Source organism: Callospermophilus lateralis, chromosome 1, assembly GCF_048772815.1.
Source record: "Callospermophilus lateralis isolate mCalLat2 chromosome 1, mCalLat2.hap1, whole genome shotgun sequence".
Classification (NCBI taxonomy): Eukaryota; Metazoa; Chordata; class Mammalia; order Rodentia; family Sciuridae; genus Callospermophilus; species Callospermophilus lateralis.
The window spans coordinates 7,064,917-7,081,810 of record NC_135305.1 but is presented as its reverse complement, the minus strand read 5'-3'; the positions used below and the strand labels follow the sequence as shown (position 1 = coordinate 7,081,810).

Genomic DNA, 16,894 nt, shown 5'->3' with positions numbered 1-16,894 from the left:
TCTGGTGTGTGACAGTGTTAACGTGCTCCAGGTAGCTGCACTATGCACTTAAAAGTGGCGCATGCCTGTAATCCCAGTGGTTCAGGGTGCTGAGGCAGGAGGATCGTGAGTTCAAAGCCAGCCTCAGCAAAAGAAAGGGGTAAGCAATTCAACAAGACTCTGTCTCTAAATAAAATACAAAATAGGGCTAAAGATGTGGCTCAGTGGTTGAGTGACCCTGAGTTCAATCCCCGGTACCCACCCCACACCCACCAAAAAAGTGTTGATGATGGTAAATCTCATGCAGTTTTTGCTCCAGTAAGGTTAAAAATAAACTACCTTAGGAAGTTGGGATAGGGCTTTGGGACACGTTGTGGTATCTTGAAGAAGGAGTTTTATTTGTGAGACCCTGAGGTCATGTTTCACTAGTTGGGAAAAGCTGTCATCCACTGGAGAGGCAGCTGGCTTTGGCTTGGGGGGTGGCAGGTTAGGGACGCTGTTGGGAGGGATTGTAAAGGTTATTTTTGGGGTTAGCTGAGACCAGAGAGTTGGTGGGAGGAAGCAAACAATTTCTTCATATTTTTACCTAAATCTTGGGAGAGGAGTAGGGTGAGATAGGTGGTGGGGGGGACCAGTGGGGGGAAGGAAGTGCCTGCTCTGAGCCACTCCAAACAGACTCAGCTCAAACCCTCCTGCACCCAGATTCTAGCTGGGCCTCTGCTGGCGTCTCTCTTACCATCTCTGTAGTCTGCAGCTGTGGGAGAGGCTAAGCTCCACAGCCTTCTGCTGTGTGGTGGCCCCAAAATGTGGCCAGTCCCAGAGAAGATCTGTGTGTGTCCCCAACCAGGCCCCTCCCTCAGCCTCTCCCAGCGTGGGCGCTTACCCTGGGACCAGGCATTCTGAACTCCCTCTCTGGTTGCATCTGTGCCTCTGCCGGTGTGAGACCTATTTCTAGAAACCTCTTCCTTCTCAGAAATCCTCTGTCAGGGGGATTTAGCCCTGGAAACTGGTCATTCCCCTGCTGTCCTTACCCGTGGCTCCTGCTCTCCTTAGGATTTTCTTCTTCTGTCCTTGAGAACCAGCAGCTGCTCCCACAGATGGAGGAATGGAGCCAGGAGGAGCTCGGGAGTTCCGAGGCTGCCAGGGACCAGGGGACAGGACTGAGGTAGGTGTGCTGGGCCCGTGGCTGTGTGTACACTGGTGCGTGTTTGAGGGGTGATGGGGCTGGGCTCACTTACAGAGGTTCTAGGAAGGTTTCCTCCTGGTTCAAAGCGTGTTGCTCGACCCTGCAGGGGGCAGATGGGGCAGGAGGGACACAGGGCCACATTCAGCAGCCCTCTTACAAGGAGAAGTGCCAGGGAGGGGGCTCAGCCTGAGGAGGAGGAGGAGGAGGAGGAGGAAGAGCAGGAGGCTGAGATGAAGGCAGGGTGGAAAGGGAGGAACAGGAAGAAAGGAGGGGTCCTCCACAGGAATGCTCTGAGCTTGGGTGGTGCCATAGAGCAGCCCCCAGGAGGAAGTGAACGGGTGCTGTGGGGACTTCCAGCCTCACCAAGAAGCAGGGACAGGGGTCCTGATTCCCCTCATTCACTCTTCTAGCACTTCCCAGCTCTTGCACAGTTGAGATACTATGAATGGGCTGGGGATGTGACTCAAGAGGTAGCACGCTCCCCTGGCATGCGTGGGGCACTGGGTTCGATCCTCAGCACCACATAAAAATAAAATAAAGGTGTTGTATCCACCGAAAACTAAAAAATAAATATTAAAAAACTCTTTCTCTCTTAAAAAAAAAGATACTATGAATGGGGTATTAAAGGTGGATCATACTTTGCTGAAAACTGTGGTTTCACTTCCATTTAAGCTGACCTGGTTTTCACATGTGAAGCCTTCTTCTCCTCTTGACAACTGACCTGCTGGGCTCTGGAAGCTTCTCTGACAGTCTTTCTTTGAGGTGGGAATTGCTTCTAGATGCATCATAGGAAGCTTTTCAAGGATGCCCAAACCCAGAGCCCCCTTGTGAATAATTGTTGTGTCTCCTGCTTTTTGAAACTACGAGCTCTGGGCCAGCAGAACATAAGTCTTGGAGACAGGACCTCATTTTGCTAGTGGGTCACTGGGGGTGATACTGCATGGTGTCAGTCCCCATTGACAGCGACTCCCGACTTTTGGACCATAAATCCTGGTTATGGGGTATTAGTCCATGTTACTAGTTCATGTATAATCTCCATCCCTGCCACCATGGCCACTCTGAGCATGGACCCAATGGGTGACAGCCGGTTGGCTGGGGAAAGAGGCCGACTGGTATCATCCTGCCCACTGACTTTGATTTTTGAAGTCCTCCTCTGCTGGGTCAGCTTTTGTGAGAATGGACATGGGATACAAATATCTTCAGGTCTTTCCCTCATTCTAAGAGGTCTGTTGTATACTTCTCCCAGACTCCCTTGTGTCCAGTGTTCTACTTCCTTCCAAGTCCCCAGCCATCCCACAAACCACTGTGAGTTGGTCTGTAACTGCATGTCTGGTCATTTCTCCTTCCAACAAAATGCACATCAGTGCACAGCTCGGAGTTCTGGCTGTGAGGAGAATATCCCTCCCCACTGTCCTCAGGGATGTCCCAGATTGGGGCTGTAGCGCTGCAGCTTTTCTGCATCTTGTGCAGAACCATCTGTAAAACCAGGCCCCGGTCTTCCCCTCCCTTTCTCTGTCACCGACCGCAGGGAATTCCTTGTGAGTTCCCAGGTGCAGGCTGGGAGAGAGAAGGCTGTGTAACAGGAGCAGGGCACCTGGCAGCCTTCAGGACTTGTGCCTTTAGGACCCATTTGTACCTTATCACACACATACCGCTTCCCTTTAATGCTGGAGGGCTGTTCTATACACTCGATTTTTGGCTTCGAGTATGGGCGTCTTAGTCTGTTTTGTATTACTATCAGAGAATGCCTAAGACTGGGTAATTTGTAAAGAAAAGAGATTCTTTCTTTCTCTCTCCCATGCCTTCTTTCTTTCTCTTTATGGTGCTGGGGAATCTAACCCAGGGCCTCATGTGTGCTAGGGAAGTGCTGTACCACTGAACTACATCTCCCAGTTCTGGTGATTCATTACCATTCTAAAGGCTAAAGAGTCTGAGATCAAGGCGTCCCCAGCTGGCAAAGGTCTTTGTGCTACATCATCCCATGATGGAAGGCAGAAGAGCAAGGAGGGACCAGGAGGGAGGACAAGAAGGGACCAAACTCATTTTTGTAATCCACTTTCATGCTAATCTGCTCTCATGACAATGGAATTAATCTACATTATAGTCGTATCTCCTAACGCTGTTGCCTTGGCGATTAAGTTTCCAACATGTGAACTTTGGAGGGTACATTCCAACCTTAGAATTCTGTCCCTGACCCCTAAATGCATTTCCCTTTTACGCAAAACACACTTATTCCATCCCCCAAGTCCTCAGAATCACCCTGTTCCAGCATCAACTCAAAAGTCCCAAGTCCAAAGTCTCATCTAAGTTAGATATGGGAGAGATTCCGGGCCTGATTAATCATGAGGCACATTCCCCTTGTTACATTTTTTTAAAAAATTTAAAGTTACTTAATAAATAAATTGAAATTACTGATATATATATATATGTGTGTATATTTGTGTATATACAAATATATGTATGCCAGAACTTCTTATTCTTTTGATTAATTAATTAATTAATTTTAATTTGGTATCTGTGACAGCAGAATGCATTTTGATTCACTGTACACAATTGCAGCACAGCTTTTCATTTCTCTGGTTGTCACTGATTAGCGTCCCAACCTATGTGCAGTCATACATGTGCCTAGGGTAATGATGTCCATCTCATTCCACCATCTTTCCTGCCCCCAAGAACTTCCTGTTCTTACCTAACCCACAGATCAGCCCTTCCCCACCTCTCTCCTCTCTACTTCCCAGCCTCTGAAGACCACTATTCTGCTCTCGATCTTTGTAAGATCAGCTTTTCCATATTCCACAGATGAGGGAGATCATGCGGTACTCGTCTTTCTGTGCCTGGCTGATTTCATTTAATATCATGATCTCCAGTTCCATCCTCATTGTCACAAATGACAGGAAGTCATCCTTTTCATGGCTGAATTTAGATGACATAGTGCATGTGTGCCACATTTTCTTTATTCAGTCATTGGCTGATGGAGCCTCAGGCTGTTTCTGTTTCCTGGCTCCTGCTAGCAGTGCTGCAGTAACCCCGGGGGCGCAGGTGTCTCTCTGACATACGGATTTCATTCCTCTGATGTGTAACCAGTAGTGGGGTTTGCTGGATCATATGGGAGTTCAACTTTCAACTTTTTGGAGAACCTCTATTCTGTTTTCCATAATGGACATTCTAATTTGCATCCCTACCAACAGTCTGCAAAGGTTCCCTCCTTTTTTCCACTCCCTCTCTGTCTTTTTGATAATGACTATTCACTCCATCCTAGAGTGAGGTGATACCTCACTGTGGTTTTTTAAAAAAACATTTATTTTTTATTGTAGTTGGACACAATACCTTTATTTTATTTATTTATTTTTACGTGGTGCTGAGGATCGAATGCGTGCTAGACAAGTGCTCTACTGCTGAGCCACAATCCCAGCCCCTCACTGTGGTTTTGATTTGCATTTCTTGATGATTAGTGATGTTAAGCATTTTTTTCATCAACCTGTTGGACAAGTCACTTTCTTATATGTTATCTCTATAAGATGATGTCTTATAAAAATATTCTTGAAGGCTTGGAATGGCTAAGTGGCCTCTTGAGGTCTCAGCAGTGAGTGGCAGAGCCAAAGGTGAAGCAGCTCAGACTCTGAGCCCGTGGTCACGCCCACCACCCCCTGCTTCTCTGTCAGCTTCACGTGGCACATGGTGCTCATGCTCCCATAGATGAAGACTCTGTTTCCTGGAATAGTATTTCAGAGCATCAAATATTCCCTATGTTATACTTGCTAATATATTCTAGCTTTTACTATTTTTTAATTTAATTCATACTTATAAGACAGTGATTCCTTAAACTTGGCTAATAATTATTTTTTAGCATTTGATGAATTCAGTTTTCTAGGCTCCTCCTTCCTTTGAGATTCTGATTTGGTAAGTATAGGCAAATCTGTATTTTTAAAAAACATTTAGTTTTTAGTTGTAGTTGGACACAATATCTTTATTTCATTTATCTTTATGTGGTGCTGAGGATCAAACCCAGGGCCTTGCACATGCTAGGTGAGCGCTCTACCACTGAGCCACAACCCCAGCCTGGCAAATCTGTATTTTTAATGCCTGTATTTTTAACGTCTAGTTAGGAAATTTCCTTCAACTTTGAAACCTGCCTGTTTGCTGAGTTCCTAAAGTATCTTGCTCCTTCTGTTCCGAATGATAAAAGCCTTGAGAGAATTAAAGGGCTCCTTAGGTTTGTTTGGGGGTTGAGAGCTCAGGAAGACCCTGGGAGCAGTCTAGCCTGAGTCTTCAGGGGCTCAATCCTGTGGGGGAGAAGAGCATGGGCTTCCTCGCTGTTCCCCTGTCCTGTGTGAGTGCAGCTCTGACACACGGCTTTGTCCCTGCAGAACCCGTGGGCACCTGGACCAGGAGAGCAGGCTGGAGCAGGGCTGGGGGATGTCCCCTCTGCGGCTCCTCCTTCTAGGGAAGCACGGTGCGGGAAAGAGTGCCACTGGGAACACCATTCTGGGCACCACTGTGTTCAACTCCAAGTTCAGTCATCGGCTGGTGACTCAGATGTGCCAGAGAGAGAGTGGGACCATGAGAGGGAGGGAGGTGGTGGTCATCGACACCCCTGACCTTTTCTCCTCCATGGCTTGTGCCGAAACCAAGCAACGCAGTCTCCAACAGTGCTTGGAGCTCTGTGCTCCCGGCCCCCATGTCCTGCTGCTGGTAATCCCTATCGGCCATTACACGGAGGAGGACAAGGCGACCATCCAGGGTATGCTGAGAGTGTTTGGACCTGAAGCCGGCAGGCACGTCATTATCGTCTTCACTTGGAAGGATGATCTGGGGTATGACCTGCTGCAGGATTATATTGAAAACGAGCCGTCTCTTAAGGCTTCTTTGGCTCGGCACTTCCTGAGCCGATACTGCGCTTTCAACAACAAGGCAGATGACGGTGAGCGGCACAGCCAGGTGTCTCAGCTCCTGTGCGAGATCCAGTGTTTGGTGGATGAGTGTAAAGGACAGTGCGTGGACTTCAAAACTGAGGGTAGCAGATTCCAGGTAAGGATTAGCCAATGGATGAGATGGGTACAAATGAATGGCATATTGCAATGTGTGATGGGACACGGCTCTTGCTTACCGTGGGATCTATACGTAATCTGGAGTGATAAGAGGAATCAGACTGAGGGTTTTGGACTTTATTAACAAGTGAAGGAGCAAATTAAGCCTTGCCTCTCCTAATCACTCATATTATTAGACACACAAATGATTTAGAATCTGTCTTTCCCTGGCTTCAGTAAAACCCCCGTCTTCTTGCCTTTTCCTCCTCTTTCCGGCTACTCCAAAGATTGCAGAGTCCTCCTCCAGTTGCTGACCTCTAAAAGTGGTCCTCAGGGTTTGGTTTTGGTCCTTCTTGAGTTCTTTATACTCTCTGCAAGTGATCCCAAGTTTTTATGACTTTGAGCTCTATCTATTGTGGACAGTTCCCACATGAGTGACATGAGTGACTAGCCCCTGCTCTCTGTGTGCTGGCCTCACTGGCCTTCCTATTGGTCAGGTCCACTCCAGAGTCTCAGACCTGCAGTTCTCTTGGCACTGGTGCTGCCCGTGTGTCTCAGCTTCCCTTCACTTCCCCAGGATCTCCTCCCTGTGAGTCCCTGGTGTGAGCCCCCCACTCCTCTGCACCTGTGGCACCCCTCACACCACCACATCAAGGAATTCCTATGGATGTGGTTGCAGTGGTCACCTCCCTACAAACTCCACGAGGACCGAAAACAGCTGTTTTGTTGACCACAGTATCTCAGACTTGTCTTCTGTAAAACAGAGACAATAACGTGCATCTCAGGAACTGCTGTGAGGGTTAAATGAGATGCTTATGAAGTTAAACCTTTAAAACTCAGTAGGTGTTCATATTTGTAAACTGTTATTATCATCGTAGAAGTGTATGAGGGCCAGTAAATTATGGACATGTAAATTAAGGACTTTAGCAATCCAGAGGAAAAAAATTATAAGTATAAAGATATATGTAGAAGGATAGTTATCATGGCAACTTTCAAAACAGTAAGATCAGAAATAACCTGAAACAAGTGATCAGTAAAGAGATGACTGTATCAGTTGTGTACGTCCATACCATGGAATACATTTTATTTACTAAAAAGTGTGGGTAGGTGTATCCATGTTGACTTGTGCAGATGTAAAGCCTGTATTATTAGGCAGGTTGCAGAACAGAAAGCCTAGCAAGTCTCTTCCATGTTCAGGTATGCACAGATAAACACAAGGACATATATCAGCTAACAGCTGTTACTTTTCTGGTATGTTGGAGATAGACTGATTATTCACTTATATGTCATGCACATTTTCCCATATTTTTTATTGGTGCATTATTGTTGTATATAAGGGTAGGATTTGTTGTTACATATTTATACATGCATGCAATATATATTATGCGCTTTTGCATTGAAACGATTTTTTGCATTTGAAGAACCCTAAAGAATTTGAAATGTTTATGGAAGTGAAAGAAATCTGATCATCAGAGCTAAGTGGAGAGCACTGCGGGAGGGGATGATGAAGGTATCAAAGACATTGGGAAGACCCTGGAGAAGGCAGAGGGGAGGCTTCCTTGGCTGACCTGGGTAGTTGACAAAGGAGGTGAGAAGGAAGCACAGGAGGTTTTAAGGACAGTGGACTCAAGACTATACCATTGCATTTATTTTGGGAGCAAGTATAGGATTCGCCAGGCAGGAGAAGGGTACGTCCATCATGGATGGTTCCACAAGGACACACCAGGACCCGATTTGACAACATCCTACTCAGCAGATTTCTCTGAATTACGTAATTATGTCTCCATTCCTTTGTTTTGTGAGAAGATGAGACTACAGATGTGTTTGCTATGTCATTTCCCCCTTTGTTTTCTAGGATTGTGTGAAGGAAGCTACGAGTCAGGAGAAGGACAATGCATGTGGTAAGTTGATCCCTTAAGAACGTTAGGCTTCTGTCTGTATTCTTTTAATTCCTTATGCAGCCAGAGCAAAGTGGAAGAGTGATCCGTGTGAATCAAAGCCCAAATGCACCTGAAGACCTTGCTCAGGTGGGCGCCCACACTGTCCCCAGGGAACTCCTAATCCTTGTGAGTCAGTGTAGCACCAGGCAGCTCCTGGGCTCAGTGTGGGTGTCTCTGGCCTCCTTGATGTGCTGTGGAGCTGGGCTTGCCTCTTGTGGCTTTTTTTTCCTCTTTCCACATTTTAAAAATTGGTGCATTATAGTTGAGAATAATGGTGGGATTTGTTGTTACGTATTCACACATGCACACAGTATAACAATGCATTTTGGTGGATATCCCTCCCCAGCACTTCCCCTCCCCTCCCCACCTCCCACCTTCTGTTTCCTTTCCTCTAATGATCTCCTTTTGATTATCATGAGATTCCCCCTGAATCAACACCTTTCTTTTCCTTTTTCCTCTTTAGCTTTCACATATGAGAGAAAACATGGGACTCTTGACCTTCTGAGTTTGGCTTATTTCACTTAACATTATGGTCTCTAGTTCCATCCAGAAACTATGTCCAGCAAATGACGTATTTTCATTTTTTCTTTATGGCCAAATAAAAATCCATTGGGTTATGTATATACCACATTTTTTAAAATCTATTCACCCATTAATGAATACCTAGGTTAGTTCCTTAGTTTGGCTATTGTGACTTGTGCTGCTATAAACATGGATATGCATGAGTAAGATGACTTTTAATTCTTTTTCTTATTTTATTTTTTATTTTTTTGGTACCAGGGATTGAACTCAGGAGCACTTAACCACTGAGCCACATCCTCAGACCTATTTTGTATTTTATTTAGAGACAGGGTCTCACTAAGTTCCTTAGTGCCTTGCTGTTGCTGAGGCTGCCTTTGAACTCGTGATACTTCTGCCTTAGCCTCCTAAGCCGCTGGGATTACTGGCATGTGCCACTGTGCCCAGCTCAAGATGGCTTTAATCCTTCAGGGTAAATACTGAGGAGTGGTAGAGCTGGGTCATAAGGTGGTTCCATGCCTAATCTTTTGAGGAGTCTCCATAATTATTGGTGGTTGTACTAATTTACAGTCCCACCAACAGTCTAAATGTGTTGCTTTTCCTCCGCATCCTCCCCAACTCTTATTATTGTTTGTATTCTTGGTGACTGCCATTCTGACTGGGTGAGATGAAATCTCAGTGTAGTTTTGATTATCATTCTCTAATTTCTAATGATGTCAAACATCTTTTTTCATATATTTGTGGACCATTTATATTTCTTCTTTTGAGAAGTGTCTGTTTAATTCATTTGCCCAATCATTAATTGGGTTATTTGGGTTTTTGGTGTTGAGATTTTTTGAGTTATGTATATATTCTAGATATTAATCCTCTAGCAGAAGAGTAGCTAACAAAGATTTTTCTCCTGTTCTATAGGTTCTTGTTCTCTTTTCAAATTCTTAATTGTTTCCTTTGCTGTGCAGAAGCTTTTTGATGTCGTTGTTGTTGTTACATATTCACACATGCACACAATGTAACAAGAGCCACCCCGTTAGCTCTTGACTAATTATTTCCTGAGCTTTAGGGTCCTGTTGAAGGAGTCCTTCTCTGTGCCTATGGGCTGGCGTGTGGACTCCTCTTGTGGCTTCATTACTAACCTTGTCTCTTCTCTGGGTCCTGGGTTTAGCACTACCCAAGATTTACTCATAAGGGAAAGGCAGAAATCCCTCCTCGTGGACAATACCAACTTGCAGAACTCACTGGCAGAGTATGGTATCCGTGTTGCGATCACCGTCAACATACATCTTGCACACCTGCTTGAGTCACATGAGCTCTGCCTCTCTCTGTTCAGTAACTGCCATTTGTTTCATGGTGTGACATACACATCCCTTTATTGATGCACTATTAGATTATTTCTGGGCCAGTCCTGAATACTCAGTGGTGAGTAAGATAGACAAGGTTCCTGTCCTTATGGAATGCCCCAAAGTAATACAATTATAATTTTAATAATAATGATAATAATTGCAGCGACATTATATGCTGGGAAATAACATCATCCAATTTTCATAGCTATATACACACACGTATTATTCCTCACAGCAGCCTTGTGAAGAGGGTGTCTTGTTATCAGTGTCTCATTTTACAGATGTGAACTCAGGCCGTGGGGATTCAAAATTTTATTGATACAACTCCTGGGCAATGCGGGTAGGTAGTGGAGGAGGGAGACACGGTGTTTCAAAAAGTCATAAAGTAAAATATATGGGAGCTAATTTGAGTGGTTTGAGGGGAGTCATTTCCAATGAGCTCTCATAAAGTTCTATTTGCACAGGAGCCCGAATAACTAGGAGGAGTTAGGTTAAAATGGGAGGAAGGAGATCTCACACACACCCATGTCCCAAAGGTCGTGAGATGAGAGGACAAGTGTGAGAGAAGGGGGAGAAGCCTGGGGCCTGAGCACAGTCCCTCCTTGCCCTGAAGCCTTCTGTGGCCACTGCTGTGCTCGTTGAGATGCTGACCACTGTCCAGATGCTGTCTCCTTGGTCCTTCCACCGCGAGGCATTCTATCCAAGTGCATTCTGAGAGCCCCACGGTCGCGACTTGCTTGGGCGTCACTGGCATTTCAGCTGCTTTGCTATGTGCTGTGCCCCGGGGACTCTGTGAGTGCTCTCTGTAGTTGCAGCTCTTCTCTTTGCTCAGTACGTAGGTCTGGTGTTGACCTTGGCTTCCAGGAGAAGTGGTGGGGGCAGAGGATGTGTGCAGAGACAGCTTTAGGGCTCAGGTTGCAGGTTTTGACAGCAATTTGTTGAGGCATAATTTACACAGAGTGAAATACACAGATCTTAAGTATCTGCTGGATTGCCTTTGCCATCTCTACACACAGTGATCACCATCTACACAGATGCAGAGAGCATTTACATTGCCTTGGAAGTTCTTATGGCCTCCCAGAGACAACCACTGCCCAGCCTCTTAACAACATAGACTCATTTTGCCTGTTCCGAACTTCATATGATGGAATTATACAGTACATAGGTCTGTGTCTGGCTTCTTTCATTTAGCATTTTTTTTTTTTTTGGTACTGCAGATTGTACCCAGGGTTGCTTTACCACTGAGCCACATCCCCACCCCTTTTAATTTATTGTTTTGAGACAGCGTCTCATTAAGTTGCTTAGGGCCTGGCTAAGTTGCTGAGACTGGCTTTGAACTTGCCATCCTCCAGCTTCAGCCTCCCGAGCAGCTGGGACTAAAGGTGTGCACCTTTGCCCTGGCTTCACTTAGCATGCTTTTGAGTTTCTTTTTTTTTTTTAATATTTATTTATTTATTTGTTTTAGTTCTTGGCAGACACAACATCTTTGTTTGTATGTGGTGTTGAGGATCGAACCCAGGCTGCACACATGCCAGGCGAGCGCGCTACCGCTTGAGCCACATCCCTAGTCCCCTGCTTTTGAGTTTCATCCATGTGGTACACCAGTAGTTCACTTTTTTAAAAATTTCTGAATAGTCTTTAATTTATAAATGTACCACTAAAAGACTTTCTAAAATGAGATTTTTCCTGCTCCTATCTTAGCCTATGGACCTCATGCTTCAATACTACTTTGAAGGACCAGATCCATTGAAGGCCAAATCTGGCACGTTCACTTTCCTAGTAAGTCTCAGGCCCCCTGTATGTCTCCTGGTTTAGTTGTGTCCCCTTCATGGCTTCTGCCTTCAGGGACAGCTTCTGGTGGGGATTAGAGGTCTACTGGCCAGTGCACTCTATAGAAATGGACAGGGAGGAGAAATCGTAGGCCCTGTCCTCAGGTGTTGTAAACTGTAGGAAGAGACTCTGAACCTGTCCTTTTGTCCCACAGGCTCAGGAGAGAGACAGCTGCAAGCCACAGGACCTGAGTGGGACCCAGGAATGTCAGAACTGAGGATCCTCCTGGTAGGGAAGAGAGGCGCTGGAAAAAGTGCGGCAGGAAACAGCCTTCTGGGGAAGCGGGTCTTTGAGACCCGGTTCAGGGAGCAGTCGGTAACCCAGAGCTTCAGGTCTGAGAGCAGGACGTGGGGAGAGAGGAAGGTTTGCATCATTGATGCTCCAGACCTCTCGTCCTCAGAGGCTTCTGAATCAGAGCTTAGAAAGCACACCTTTCCAGGCCCCCACGCCTTCCTGCTGGTGACACCGGTGGGCTCCTATGACAAGAAAGATGATAAGGTGCTGAAAGCCATCCAAAGCCATTTTGGAGAAAAATATATGAAGTACACAATCACTCTCCTCACCAGGAAAGAAGATTTAGAGGATCAGGATCTTGATATGTTCTTAAGAAATGAGAATAAACCTGTCTATGACCTCATCCAGAAATGCGGGAATGGATACAGCGCCTTCAACTACCGGGCGACGGGGGAGGAAGAGTGGGGCCAGGTGGACAGGCTCCTGCAGAAGATCGAAAAGATGGTGCAGCAGAATGGCAGCAAGCCCTGCGTCTTCAGAGAAAAAGGTAGAACTTCACGCGGGAAACCTTTTTATATGGAGTGTTTAAAAATATGTGGAATGTACAAGAGCCTTAGGCATTCTGAAGAGCAGAGGAGAGAGAAAGGACAGGTCCTGTCTGTGGACTTCCTCTCTTCTCTGTCTCCTGTCTTTCTCAGGTTGTTCTAAGTTGTGCCTTTCCCATTCATACTTCCTGAACTGGTCTTTCATTCAGTCGTGATGCTTATCCCAATCTCTCCAACCTGGATGCTCAGGGTCTTGAGGGAAGGTGTGGACCTTCGACCTCTTCTTTTCCTTGTGGTGTACTGTTGCCCAGGGCTCTGCACTCAGTGCTGGTGATAAGCACCCCTGGATTCAATTCCCAGTAACAAAAAAATTGTTCATAATAGCAACACTAAGTATAAGATACTAGTGCAGTCAGGAGCCAAGGACTGGACAAGGACAGGGAGCCCCAAGGCCCTGCTGGACAGCCCTGTGGTGGGAGATGGGTGTTGGCAGCCCAGTCACACTGCTCCCTCCCACTGAAGAAGGCTCCTCACTTACTCAGTGCTACACATTCTGCTGACACGAGCCAAGAGCCTTCTCTCTTTTACTTATCCCATTCTCTTCTATTCAGACCATGAATAGCGTAAGAGTCACTGTTACTGAGCCCTTTCCTCTTTCCCACGGAGGGCCAGGTGCTGGGAGCCTCCTAAAGAAGAATAGATGTGGGAGAATCAGGAGAGGCTGTTTGGAGAAAGTCCAATTTGAACAGGTTTTGGAGAGTGGGTAGGGTTTGGACAGCAGGGTGGGAAGCTGGGAGACATCCAGGGAGCATATTAGCAACCTGAAAAACACAGGAGTGGGGCTGACCTAGCGACATAAAAGAATGGTCTTGATGGCGATGGGTTCATAGCACTAGACACTGGGATGGGGAGGTCGTACCAGGTCTCAGAGATGCTTGAAAACCAGGTCCTCTGCAGGCACAGAAGCTATGTAAGCATGACTGTAGTTACAGACTATGCAGGCATAACTATGAGAGTGCGACTTCCAAAAAAGCAGCTTAATATTTTCTCCTGGATGGAAGAGCATGGGATGAATTTTCCCTGCTCTTTGCTTTGAGATGGATGTAACTTAACAAAGAATTCACAATGGAAGAGCACTGTGAATTGCACAGTATCAGTGCAAATGCAGAGGAAAAGCCCTTCTGCATTTTCATGTTTGAAAGAGCTGTGTGCATCTGCAAATTTCACCTAGAGGGAAACCTGTTCTCCTCCGTCTCTGATGCTACACAGAATAGTATTAGTGGATATTCATGATTGTAAGTATGATGTGCCTTCCTGGACTCATCAAAGACACAATGAGGTTCAACGTGGTTTCTAATGAGAAATGAATTTTAGCATGACCCAACAGAGGAACTGGTAATGCATTGATGGTATATATGATTACTTTTTCAGGAAAAGTCAATTCTGTAGAATAGTTTTTCAAATCCATCAAAAAGATTTTGCTGTGATGAGCCATATTTGGCAATGGGGGCGCATAATTACAATAGGAGCAGAAGACAGAGTTGAGATGTGTGGACTAGATGTAGCTGAGGGAGAGGGGATGAGGCCAGTGGCCCTCACAGGTGCCAGGGAGCCAGAGGAGGTATTGGGAGAAGGAAGCAGAGTGGACTCAGAGATGGGAACAGTACCATGTTCATGGATGGGTGCTAAATGTAGACCATGGTCCAAATCCTGCTGCTGAGTTCTCTGTGTGAATTGGGACAAGCCATTCTCATGCCTGGGGACGGAGCTGCTGGGTAAGCAGGAGGCCTTCACACTGTCTGAGCTTCCCTCTGCTTAATGGTGTAGACTGCCTTGTAAATAACTTGGAAAGGTGAATTCCATATCAGCCCATGATGGTGAATCTTTTCCAATTTCCTTTGCACAGAAACCCTGAGTATTGTCCTTGTGGGGAGGAGTGGTACTGGCAAGAGCGCGACTGGGAACACCATCTTGGGGAAACCCATCTTTTTCTCTCAGCTCCAAGCCCAGCCAGTCACCAAGGCATGTCAGAGTGGCAGGAGAACGCTGGACTGGCAAGATATTGTGGTTGTGGACACACCATCCTTCTACCAGATATTTGGTATTGAAAAGGATCCATCCTGGTTAGAGAAGGAGGTCAAACACTGTTGGTCCCTCTGTGAAGAAGGAACCAAGATTCTGGTCCTTGTGTTCCAGCTGGGGCGGTTCACTCAACAGGACCAAATGGCAGTGAAGGATCTGGAGGCCATCTTTGGAAAGGATGTCATGGAATACACCATTGTGCTGTTCACCCGGAAGGAGGATCTTGGGGGCGAGGAGCTTGAAGAGTATGTCAAGAACACAGATAACAAAGCCCTTAAGAATATAATTAAAAAGTGTAAGGGGCGAGTTTGTGCCTTTAATAACAAAGAGACTGACGAAGCCCAAGTGGCCCAGGTGAAAACTCTTTTGGCAATGGCCAATAAGCTGAGAGAGAGCCTCAGAAGCTATGGATATCCCCAAATTGATGTCAGCCAGGAAGAGAACAATCCCAGAAGTCTACTACGGAATATAAGATGCATGTTTAGTACTGAAAGGCTGGGATCCCTTCAGTTAGGAACTCAGTTGCTGGGTGGGTTCAGTAGGACTGGTGGATATGGGGTGGCTCAAGGGCTTTGAGGTTTGAGAGGCAAAAGCATTCCACCTTGTGATGCTGTGGCTTTGTAGGTGAATGAATCGTCAAGCTGGGGCAGGGAACACGGGATTGTAAGTGGAAAGAGGGAAGAGGTGGAGGAATCTGCAAAATCTGAACACCATCAGGCTAGTATAAAGGGTCAGAACCAGAATCACCTCACCAATGTAGGTAGGATGGAGTCAGGATGGACACTGTGACCAAGGCCCAGGCCAGCATGGGGTCAGAATATGGAGAGTTCCACAGGAACCTGGGCTTCCAGATGTATAGAGCAGGGCAGGGTCCAGCACATCCCTGAGCAGGGCCCACTCCAGCAGGCCGCGGTGTGGCTCAGTCTGTCTGCCCGACCCACTCGCTCCCTGGCCCTGCTGTGTCCCCTGGGCTGGGACTTAGGGCTAGGACTTAGGGACTTAGTCCCTTTACTCACCCAGGAGCTGTTTCTTAGTGCTCTCCTCATTCTATGCCTGGGTGAAAAGAGGGACACTCTCCCCTCCTTCCTGTCCTGAGGAGATGAGTCTTTGAGGTTTCAAGAGAGTATATTCTAAACATCACTGTGAAATAGATCAGAGTAAAAATCAGAAGCGTGGTAATACTGCCAAAATTAGAGAATCTTACAAAGTTCTAAAATTCTAACTTAGATTTCTTGTACGGAAAGCAATTGAAAACTCTTTGAGGCTTAGGAGATAGATTAAAACCCACATAACCCAAATAATAATGATTTAAGCATATCAGGGGCTTCTTGTCCATATGGAGAAGTCCAGGAAGGAGCAGGGTGGGGCTGATGGGCATCCACTGTCCAGCTTCACTCCTTCTGTCCAGCCTCCTGGGTGTCCACACTTACGCTTGCCTTTGGGTTCCATGACGGTGGTGTTCTAGCCGTAGCTGAGCAGCTTATGTTGGAAGCTGCCTGAGGTGAGTGATGTATGAGATGAGAAATGTGGAAACTTCTCCCAGGTAGACAGGGTCGGATGTTCTCAATTAACCCCTTTATTCATTCCTCCATCCCTGCCTCCTCACGATAATATTAGATCACCTTCAAGGTTAACCTGTTTATAAGAGCATGGACTGTCACCATTAATACTGTGGATGCCACATACCTCTAAATATGATAACTTCTAGAAAATGTAACTATACTGAGCTGAACCAAATAAAAATGAATTAGATGATACTTTCAAGTTTTCCTGATTCCTGACGTTCTGATTTAGGGAACGAGCAAGCCTCTACGAACAGGCACCTGAGATGATCCCATTTACCACCATGTCTGAGCAGGTGACGCTGTACGAGGCTGTGGGTGCAGAGCTAAGCATGTGGCATCTTCTCACAGGGAGGATCTAATCTACACTGCTGGTTTTCCTTAGGTCCCCTCCTGAGTGGGGCATGATACCGCTGTGTCAGTTGTTCTGAGAATCCAATGCTGTGCAACAGGGGGGTAAGGGCTTACTGGGGGTAATTCCCGAGAAGGACAAAAGCGGGAAGAAGAGGAACCAGATGGTGTCGCTGATCTGATACCCGCAAAGGGAGGCAGGGGAGGGGCAGGACAGCCTCAGGTCTGATATGGCCTGGGCTGCGCAGCTCCACAGGGAGCTCTGGGGCAAGACTGGCTGGTGGCCACGCCCTGCATTT

At 46.4% G+C, this 16,894-nt stretch overlaps 1 protein-coding gene across 1 annotated transcript; it reads left to right on the top strand.

The window, feature by feature from the left end:
* Nucleotides 1-1,009: 1,009 nt before the first annotated feature.
* On the top strand, nt 1,010-15,521 carry Gimap8 (GTPase, IMAP family member 8). Its single transcript, XM_076859587.2, has 5 exons — nt 1,010-1,144; nt 5,533-6,193; nt 8,048-8,093; nt 11,976-12,602; nt 14,507-15,521. Exons 1-5 carry the CDS (start codon nt 1,077-1,079, stop codon nt 15,256-15,258), a joined length of 2,154 nt encoding a protein of 717 aa, XP_076715702.2. The 5' UTR covers nt 1,010-1,076; the 3' UTR covers nt 15,259-15,521.
* Nucleotides 15,522-16,894: the final 1,373 nt, after the last annotated feature.

Coding starts and splice junctions, on each gene's coding strand:
- Gimap8 (XM_076859587.2), top strand. CDS start 1,077: ATGGAGGAATGGAGCCAGGAGGAGCTCGGGAGTTCCGAGGCTGCCAGG. Junction 6,194..8,047: donor CTGAGGGTAGCAGATTCCAG/GTAAGGATTAGC, acceptor TTTGTTTTCTAG/GATTGTGTGAAGGAAGCTAC. Junction 8,094..11,975: donor GGAGAAGGACAATGCATGTG/GTAAGTTGATCC, acceptor TTTGTCCCACAG/GCTCAGGAGAGAGACAGCTG.